This window comes from Rhinopithecus roxellana, chromosome 8 (assembly GCF_007565055.1).
Source record: "Rhinopithecus roxellana isolate Shanxi Qingling chromosome 8, ASM756505v1, whole genome shotgun sequence".
Classification (NCBI taxonomy): Eukaryota; Metazoa; Chordata; class Mammalia; order Primates; family Cercopithecidae; genus Rhinopithecus; species Rhinopithecus roxellana.
Genome location: NC_044556.1, coordinates 26,333,634 through 26,343,442, shown reverse-complemented (window position 1 = coordinate 26,343,442; position 9,809 = coordinate 26,333,634). Strand labels below are relative to the sequence as shown.

General features: G+C 42.4%; 1 protein-coding gene and 1 long non-coding RNA gene across 2 annotated transcripts in view; both read left to right on the top strand.

Annotated features, from left to right (window-relative positions):
• The first annotated feature begins 3,452 nt into the window (after positions 1-3,452).
• LOC104680066 overlaps positions 3,453-9,809 on the top strand; it is a 62,197-nt gene continuing 55,840 nt past the window's right edge. The window contains exons 1-3 of the long non-coding RNA XR_750396.1: positions 3,453-3,938; positions 6,697-6,805; positions 6,928-7,301. This is a non-coding gene — a long non-coding RNA (uncharacterized LOC104680066). The remainder of the gene's footprint in view (positions 3,939-6,696; positions 6,806-6,927; positions 7,302-9,809) is intronic.
• On the top strand, positions 7,858-8,622 carry LOC104680065. Its single transcript, XM_030936649.1, has one exon. It carries the CDS (start codon positions 8,185-8,187, stop codon positions 8,539-8,541), a length of 357 nt encoding a protein of 118 aa, XP_030792509.1. The 5' UTR covers positions 7,858-8,184; the 3' UTR covers positions 8,542-8,622.

Below are 9,809 nucleotides of genomic sequence, written 5' to 3'. Positions count from 1 at the left end.
AATCCCCCCTACCCACACAGTACACTCCATCACGGCCACCACCACTCCCACTCCATTTGCATTTGAAAACCTCTGGAAACATAAGCGCTTTCAGGATGAACTCACTCTCTCTCTCTCTCTCAGTTTCTCTCTCTCAGTTTCTCTCTCTCTCTCTCTCTCTCTCTCTCTCTCTCTCTCTCTCACACACACACACACACACACACACACAGCCCGCCAAGTGGAAACTGAGTTGAGTCATAGGATGCATATGAATAGGATTGGATGGTCCTTTGCTTCTGCTGATAAGAATGTTTAATAACCCAGGATTCCAGCAATAACAGCATTACAGGGTTTCTAGAACTCTGTTCTGATCCTTTAGAAACTATTAGAACAATAGTAATGATAGTAGGAGGAGCAGTAGAATTATGTTTTTCAAGACACTTGCAAGCAATCTGCTACATCTTTTATGGGGGAACTTAAAAATATTCCCCTTGATTAAGACTCACAGGTCAAATATCATCTCTCTTTTCTGGAGGCTAATTAAAAGCAACTCTGTTCTTAGGTATTTGACAGTCATTTGAATCAAGATACTTGAAAATTTCTGACTCAATAGCAATGTGCTTCAGTACACACAATCAGGTATAATCATATATATGTGAGATATGACTTTGAAGGGGAGATTACTTAAAAAAAAAAAGAAAAAAACACCTACTCGAAGACAACTAGAAATGGCTGCTGCAGGCAACCAGTCACTGTTCTGGCTACAACATATTTGTGCAATTAATAGTCTCACAGCCTAGTCTAAATCCCCTCTTTACTCGGAGCAGGAGTGTTAATGAACTGTAGATGCAAAGCTCTTAATGTATAGATGTAGTGTCCTCTTGAAATTTAACAAGCTTTGAAAATGTAATAAAACAGATAAGTATTCAGGTTATTTTTATTTTGTGTTGACTTGTGTTTTTAATATTGTTTAAAATATGACACAGTTATCCCCAGTTCCTATCCCATATGTCCATTCTGGAAGACCTAGAAAACATATCAGTGGTTAGGGTAATAAAAAATCCTTCAAAAATGACTCAAGTTTTGCCACTAAACTTAAAGTCTTTTTTGAGCATTTCATAACAGCTTTAAAATAGCAAAGTGCAGTTCATGTTTCTAGCTACTTTAATACAATGTTGAAATAATACTTCTATAATTTGACTAAGTAAGATTCTTATTGATGGCTAATTTGGTGTTAGAATTGATTATATTTCACATAATGATATCCCACTGCTCAATGAGATGAATATTTATATAATAGGGAAATACCATTGCTGGTTCCTTTACAACTCAGTGTGAATAGCCACATCATTGACTTCCAAAGAATAAAAGGATCTTTCCATAAACCTTCTGAAGTCATTTCTATAAACTTGCTCCACTTTGTAATATTGTGAAAGAGTTGATGTAATTTAATTTCTATTCTGTCAATTATAAATTTATTTCATCTGGGCAAGGTGCCCTATTTGGAAAAGTTGATTGTGGGAAAGGATGATGGTATAGCAGGAGTATGGAGGCTGAAATAATGTTTCATTTTATAATCAAGAGAAACGGTGTAATTGACCTCATCATATCAGGAGCAGGAAGAATCTGAAATGGTTTGATTTGCACGCACTTCATTGAGTCTACCAAGAGCATACTGACATCAAATTGCCCAGGGCTATATATTTATTACTGAGAATTCATAATTCCAGTTCTGTTACGTTTGTTTTTTTTTTTTTTAATTTTGCTGGATCTTGTGGAATAAGGATAAGGGAAGATGAAGAAAACCATACTAAGTGCATCAAAATGCTCCTTGTATCACAACAAAGTGGATGGTTGACTCCATGCAGCTAAATTCTCAGGAGAAAAACTGAAATCACGTCTTTAAAAAGCATTTTTTCTTAATGTACTACCTATCTGTAAATAAAAAGTTTAAACCATAATGAAAGCAAACTTAAAAAGTTGACTCTAGTTAAATATTGGAAGAGACTGAGTAACTTGACTACCATCAATTTCCTGAGGACTTGGCCAAATTCTGCCTGCACTTTCAGCCTAACCTGCAGGGGGCAATAGCTTGACACGAATGACAACAAAGCCTGCTGAACTATTATACTTGAATATCTGACTATGACCCTGAATGTTGTGTAGGTTGGAAAGAGTGCTTAATTAATGTATATTGAAACAAAAGATAGGTAAATTGTTTGATTTGTCTTCAAATTATATTTTTAGACTAATTCATAACTGTTAGTTTTTTTTTCTTAAAGAGATTATCAAAGTTTTAGGAGACACATTCATCTTTAGAATTTTCCTGAACAAACACTAATTGTTTACTATGGAATTTGTGTAATGTATGTTACCAAAGAAAAGGCAGCAAAATCAAAATGACCATAGTTTTCAGTGTTCAAATGAATGACAAAATCAGAGGAAACATGGAATTTTTAGATATAGTTAATAAAAGATTGTCACATATCTAGATAATAAACTCTGTTTCAATATTTTTTTAAACTTATAACTATAAATGGGTGGGGGAAAGTCATCTCATTGTTTGCAATATGTCTTCTTTCCATATATAAAACCTTAATTTTTAAAACTGGTTTAAACTTAAAATCATGATCAACAATTAGTGAGTTATCTCTTTTATTGCTATATATTTTTCTATTACAAGTGGAATAGAATTTATTGGCCATTGATAATCCACACTCTCTTTCCCTCCCGCTTGGTATTTCCACTCCCTCCCCCATCCCTATATTTCCCCATCAACTGATCTGCGAAGACTGGAAACAAACCAAAAGGGGTTTTGGCTAGAGAGAGTAATTACAGAATTAGAAAGGAAAACTCTTCTCATCTCACTGCAGTCATATTTAATGTTCATTATGTCTATTTTAAATGATACAAAATGCCTTCCCCAAAAGGCATCCTGATTTCAAGAAGTCAAAAGTGTACCTCGCATTAAACAACCTTGAGTCAATCTCAATCCTGGTGGGATTAACTGGACTGAGTTTCTGTATACTGCACATGCTATGGATCTACTTTGATCACAGTAAGGAAAAAAATGATAATAGATTTTTTTTTTAAGAATTGCTGCACAGGAGTGTTCCGTTTCTTTTATATGTCAGAGTTTGATCTTGATAAAAACCTTTTAAAACATCCTTTTCCCCCCACTATGGTAAAGAGATCATATCTATTTTTGCTTTTCTTTAAGAAAAGAAAATGGGGATTGCTTACACGGGGAAAGAAAATTTTATTCTCCAACACCCCCTCCCATTCTACTAAACCATTTTAGTCGACATATGTTTGTTATCAGAGAGAGGTGCTGTGAACACACAGCCATTTTCTTAGCAGCTTTTTGACTGTATGTTACCATAGTCCCACAAGGCATTGGTCCTTTCCCATTGGGAAGTCATGAATAAGAGACTATGAAGCTTGCACGTCAGATCTTCCTCAATTAATCCACCATTAGCATGTTTGGGATCCACTACTGGATGGTTAACAGCAGCTTTTGTAACTGTACGCCGACCATATCCAATTATGCTCTGCTAAAAATGAACTCTTTGCAGACCAACCCTCTCGGCTGTCAGTGTTTTCCGTTTTCCTATTTTAACGTTTGTGTATAGTGGCAGGCGACAGATGGTGTAGATCAGATCGATTTGATTGCATTAGATGATTTTTTCCCTTCCCCACTCCTTTCTGGAAGCTCGCATCAGCTGAAGGCTATCGCCTGGGACTCCTCAGAAGCATGAGCAAGCCGCCACCACGCGAAGGCACTGGGGCACAGCCAGCGCGAGGCGCCGAGGTCCCTTCCCAGGGCTTGTTAACACTGTAACCCGGCACTCGGAGAGAAGAAGCAGCTCCCACTGCCCAGAGCCTACCTCACCGCACATCAGATGACTCCCTGCCTTCTACACACAGTTGGAGTCCCGCTTGAAACCTGGATTTAGAGGGTAAGCACTTCAATCGAGATGGATTTGTGACAGTTACTTTGCCATACAGCAAGACAAATCTCAGCAAACGTAAAGGATGTAGGATGTATGGGAGAGGGAGACTATGTTTACATCGAAAAATGTGTTTCTTTTTGTCTGAGAACGAGAGTATTATTCAGTAAAGATGTGTATACTCTTTTTCCATTGATTGTAAGAGTCGACTACCACCCTCCTCCCGATTTTTTCTCTCTCCTTGGTGTTTCCCCCTTTCTACTTGAGAGGGAAGGAGAGAGGGAGAGGGAGGGAGTCAAGGGGGAAGAGAGAGAGAGGGAGAGGAGGGGGAGAGGGGGGGAGAGAGAGAGAGAGGCATTTCAGCTTTAGCTTAATTGGCTTATTTCCTCAAACCGATTGCTTTGTCGCGTTTCTTTATGTATTTTTGGTTGCAAATTGCGAAGCGATTAACTGGAATGGGTGTTGGAGTGTGGGGGATAGCATAGGAAAGTACTGGGAACCGTCAGTCAGTCGCGGTGGCCTTGAGAGATCAAAAGGTGCCGAAAGCCCCCTGCCCGCAAAACACACCTCTAGTTATTGGGGCGCGAGAGAAATGTAGATTCTAATAAACATGGCTTGCAGGAGTCGATGAACAAAGGTACTTAATGCGGACCTAAGCCTCCGCTGATATTGTTCCGCTAGCAGTATCTAAATATTCAAAAGCGAAGTGTAAGTTGATCAACAAACGCCCTAATGGTATTGGGCTTTTTCCCTTTTCTGTTTTTGTGTGGAGGGTGGAGAAGGGGGGGGAGGGTGGATGGGTGGGGGAAATCCGACAGCTTAAGGAGGCTTGAATTGAATATGCACCCAGCGGCAGTGGTCTCGTAGGAAATGGTGTTCTCGTAAGTCAGGCTGCCCCGCTCAAGCACGAGAGAGCTTTGGTTAGAGCTCAGAGCGTCAGTTCTGCTGCGAGTGCTGCCGGCAGTCGGCCCGGGTTGAGCTGTCCACTCCTCCAGGTGCTGAAGCTGGTGGAACATTGGGTAGGTAGGGAAAAGGCTGGCACTGCTACTTGGGTAGAAAGAAAGCATATCAACTGCGTTGTTCTAGTTTCTTAAAGCTTGTGAGTCTGTGGGTCAGTGTGTGTATATATTTTATTTTAATTGTGAGGAAGCAAAACTGAAGGAGACTACTTGGAAAGCATTGAAAAGCTGTGTGGGTATTTATGCTGTGATTCTGATGCCCCGTGTATTGGTGTGTGTCTGTGTGTGTGTGTCTGTGTGTGTGTGTGTGTGTGCCTCCCTTGACCATCCTTTTGAATTTAAAAGGTTCCATTTAGTAAATCCAAACCTATCTATATAATGTGTTTCTTGTTTTCCTTTTAATATTAGTTGAGATTTAAATAGAAGAGTGCAGAAGCAAATGTACACTTTGCTCATAGACTATTGCATTACTTTCCCTAAGGGCTTTTGTTTCTAGGAGTTCAAGCTGAAGAGAACCTGTCAGCTTTCTGAATTTTTTTTTTGTTCTAGCCCCAGAGAAAAGCTCCAGTTTATACCTATGTTAGGTAACAGCATAAAACAGTGCTTATTTATTTGTTTTATTGATATCTGTCTTTTTGTAAGTGGTGTACTTAAGAGTTACCTGAAAATAATGTAAAACAGTCTGGTAGTTGGGCTATACTGGTTTTCTTTCTAGTTATTTTAGGTTCAGACATATATATTAAACATCTATTCACAAAACCTAGAATTCAAGTTGATTTTTCCATCTGTAAGTAACATGTCAAGAAAATGATGAGTTGCTGTGCCTGGATAAATATTATATTAAAAAAAATAAGAGCAAGCACAACCTAAGTGCGTTAAATTGCAACCAGGTCAGTTAAAGATGAGTTGTGGTAGTGGGAGAGATTCTGTTATATAATTACTCCTTGATGAAGAGCTATTTGCACTTACATAATTTGGGAAATCATAATGTCTATTGCCATGTTTCCATATTCCCCCCCATTCCCCTTACATGGATGTACTTTCATGTATTTGAGAGTAAAGGGGAAAGCAAATTGAGAACTTTCTAATGAAGCTACACCATGTCTTGGGTAGTGACGTTGCACTTGTCCATTTTATTTAGTGAACAATAAACCCCCATTATCAGAATATCCACTGCAGGATCTTAAGACAAAGCTTTTCCAGTAAGAGCCATATTGATCATCAAAGAATCACAGAGATTCTCTCTCTAAATGCCAAAATTACACTCACTTTGCAAATGAGTTTTTATGGGCTTTCTCTTCTTAAAATAATTTTTATGAACACAGAGCTTCAAAGGTTTTTCTGTAGAGGTGTCCACAACAGCTGTACAGCAATGCATTTATAGTATATATTTTAAAGGTGTGCTATGAAATTAAATATTGTGGTGATATAAAATGATACTTAAATCATAGAAACTCTACCAGCTTCTCAACTCAGTTAGTTTTGATACTATGGAAAATGGATTTAATTATTGTAAGCCTTGGAGCTTTTTTTTTTCTTTAAAAATCATTATGTTGTATAGCTCTAAGGCCTTCAAAGAAAAGATGCCTATTTTTGTAAATCTATAAGTATTTGATTTCAAGTAGTAAATTGAATGAGTGTTTATTTTCTATGATCTTGGACTTGAGAAAAATGCATTTCCAAAACATACTACTGAAAATTTCACCCATGCATGACCCTATCTTTATTTAAGCCTCACTTCTTCCCAAAGCCGTCTAGGCAAATATATTTGTAATGTTTGTGTGGTTAACTATTCATGTCTCTTACAGGGTTCTCTGGCTGCCATGGCACTCAATCAAACCACCTAGAATGGACTGGCCGAGACCAGACTGGGTACCAAGCAGAGAAGTGCAGAGGAAGGCACTGGGAGAGCACCAGGTAAACTGAAGGTTACTTGTCACTCCCACTTGTGCCCAAAGATCCTTGCCACATCTTCCCTTCTCACTGGAAAGACAGCACTCTTCTGTGTTAAGTATTTGGTTTTGTGATTTGTCTTTCAGAATTGGAAATAGAGCGGCCATTTGGATTTGGGCAGGAAGCAGCCGAGCACAGCTTTGGATCCTTCTTTAGGGAAATCGAGTTATGGATTTATGGTCCCGGTCAAGCTCAGCCCATCCCCAGCCAGGGGCGGGCTCAGCGAGCAGCAAGAGTTCTGGTGGCGGCGGCGGCGGCAGTAGCAGCGGCAGCGGTAGCAGCGGCAGCGGCAGCTTGGTCCTCTGACTCTCTTCGGTGACGGGTATTCTTGGGTGGATAATACGGATTACGTTGTTATTGCTTAAGAATACGCGTAGTCGAGGAGAGTACCAGCGGCAGGGGGGCAGCGGCCGCCCTCCCCAGCCCACCAGCTGGCCACTAAACGCCCGTGGTTGCCAAGGTAGCACTTTCTTGTTCTTTTCATTTCCTCGGGTGTTTTCGCACTGGTTCCACCGGAAAGGCTGTGCGCTGCGCCTCTGGTGACCAGGACTGGAAAATGGGTTCGCGCAGGGGGCGGGGGGGCGAGGTGAAAGGGATGGGCGGGGAGAGGAAGGGGGTCCGTTCCCCCGAGCCTGTAGGGCGGTTCTGCGTCCCCTGCCCGCTCCTCTCCTCTCCACGGTGGGGTGCGGCTCGGGGGAGAGACGCGTTCTGGGCAATTTTCTAAAGTTGGGAACGACTGAAAGGCCTTGAGCAGTTTGGGAGCGTCGCGAGTGAGGTGCAGAAGCTGGGCAGAGGGTCGCTGGGGGCTGCCTCCGCATAAAGGGCGTGTCCGTGGGCGAAGGTGCCCCCGCAAGCCTGCGGAAGCGCGTGACTTCGCGAATCCCGGGCCCGGGGCGGTGCCGGAGCCCCACCCCCGGCCGGCTGCGCCGCTCCGCAACCAGACTAGGCGGTCGAGCTGGGGAGGGGGCGGGGGTCCGGGGGCTGGGTCCCCGCGGAACTTCCAGATCGGAAGTGTGGCGGGTCTCTCAGGAACGCATATTTTCTTTTCGGATTCTCCGAGAAGGGGTGGAGAAAGAGGATGGGAACCGGATTGGTTGCAGTGTGGCACAGACCTGGAACCTTCCTGAAAGAGGTTGGGGCAGGCAGTGACTGTTCAGACGTCCAATCTCTTTGGGACACCTCTTCAGCGCTGTCTTCCCTGCCTCTGCCTTTAGGACGAGTCTCAAACACCAACAAACTCAAGGCACGTGCCCTCTCTCAGGTCAGCTGCGAAGGGACGGGAGCAAGAGAGAGCCTCTCCCTCCTTCTACTTCGAGTTTTTGTTTGTTTGTTTCAAAATATTAATGGACGATAAAACAACACGGATTTGTCACCTCCTAGCGAAGAGGAAGCTACCGCCACCAACCCCCTCAAGCATGCCCGGGCACTTCTGGGGACAATCGGACGTGGCAGGAGTTGGCATGCCCAAGATGGAGCTGGGAAGGATGACCCAGAGTGGAAGGCGTGGGCCGGTGCTCCAGGTCTCAGCTCTCGCCGGCGTCGAACCACACAACTTTGCCAGCTTTGCAGTTTGCCTTTCCCTATTGTGGAGGCATCTGGGACCGTCCTATCAAGGCGCTTCAAAAGTGTTAAGGACAAAGTGCTGGAGACAAGAACGTACCAGGGGCCCAGAAGAATTCACTAGCGCGGCCAAACACTAAGACCAGGTTTCCTCCTTGCATAGTGGTCGTTGGTTGTGCACGGGCTGCGCACGAAGACTGAATTCCTGAGAAATGGAAACTGCAGGAGAAAAATCAAATAAACTTAGAGGCCTGCGAAGCTCTCCCTCTCGTCGCTCTGGGATCGCTCTAAGCTGACCTGCAACTCAGACACCTTCTCCCCCTGGAGGATGGGCCTTTCCCAGGCACGAAGTGCGTGTGCCCCACTGGGCTTTTGCCCACAAGAGTGGTTTGAATCCTGGAGAGGCTGACACCGAGGTGTCTTGAAGGAGGCAGGCACACTCTCATGCTTTCCCACCTAGGGTTTCGCCTTTCTTCTAATATTTAGGATTCCCAGTGAAGGGTACTCCACACATACCCTCTCCCTACCCCTAATCCCACCCCATTCTGTCTGATCCCACAATTACTCCCAGGGTATCTATACTCACAGTTTTTGCGCTCAAAAAACATTGCTGTCTGCAGGGAACGGGTGGAGCCCTTCTCAGAAGCTCCCGGGGGCGAGTCCATTTTAAGAATGAGTTGAAGTAGGAAAGAAAACACAGATGCTGTCTTTGCATTCGACATTCTATCACCAGCAAGAGAATATGTAACTCCCGTTCTTTCCTTCATTATTCCATGAATTACCTTCTTTCTCTAGGGATCCACCAGTTGGTGATTTAGGGCTTTTAAATATTGTGCTTGTTATGTATTTAACAAAATGCAATATGTCTACTGGTGGCATTGTTTCATTGGGAAATTAGAAAAGTAGAAGCTACATACTTTAGCTCCCAGGTGGTCTCTAGAAAGTTGGCCTCATGCTGGTTGGCTAAATAATAAGTGTTTAGGATTTGAAAGGAAGAAAGAGAGTTGAAGGCCTGGTGACAGAGTTTGTGAGAAACCAAAGATGTAATACTCTGGCATTTGTTGAGGGGATGAGGAAGAACTTTTGAAAAATAAACTATTCTATTTAGTTTCGTGCAGATTTATTGCTGTTGCTTCATCGAAGAAGAATAATGTTTAGAGTGGAATAATTGCAGATGCTAGTGATGAAATCTAAAGGAAATCTCTACTCATAGTTAACAAAGTATTTTTGTTGTTGTTGTTTAAATACTTATCTCATTGCTTTCTTTCCTTTGCAGAATCATTTTCCTATAAAAGCTTCCATTAGGTGTCAGTCTGACTGAACTGGTTCTTATTTAAGTTTGGGGTGAAAATGTTCCATCATCAGACCTTTTAAGATAAGAAAGTGGGAAAAATTAAAACTTTATTAA

Bases quoted from the DNA above. Each gene is read 5' to 3' on its own strand.
- LOC104680065 (XM_030936649.1), top strand. From the start codon at position 8,185: ATGGACGATAAAACAACACGGATTTGTCACCTCCTAGCGAAGAGGAAG.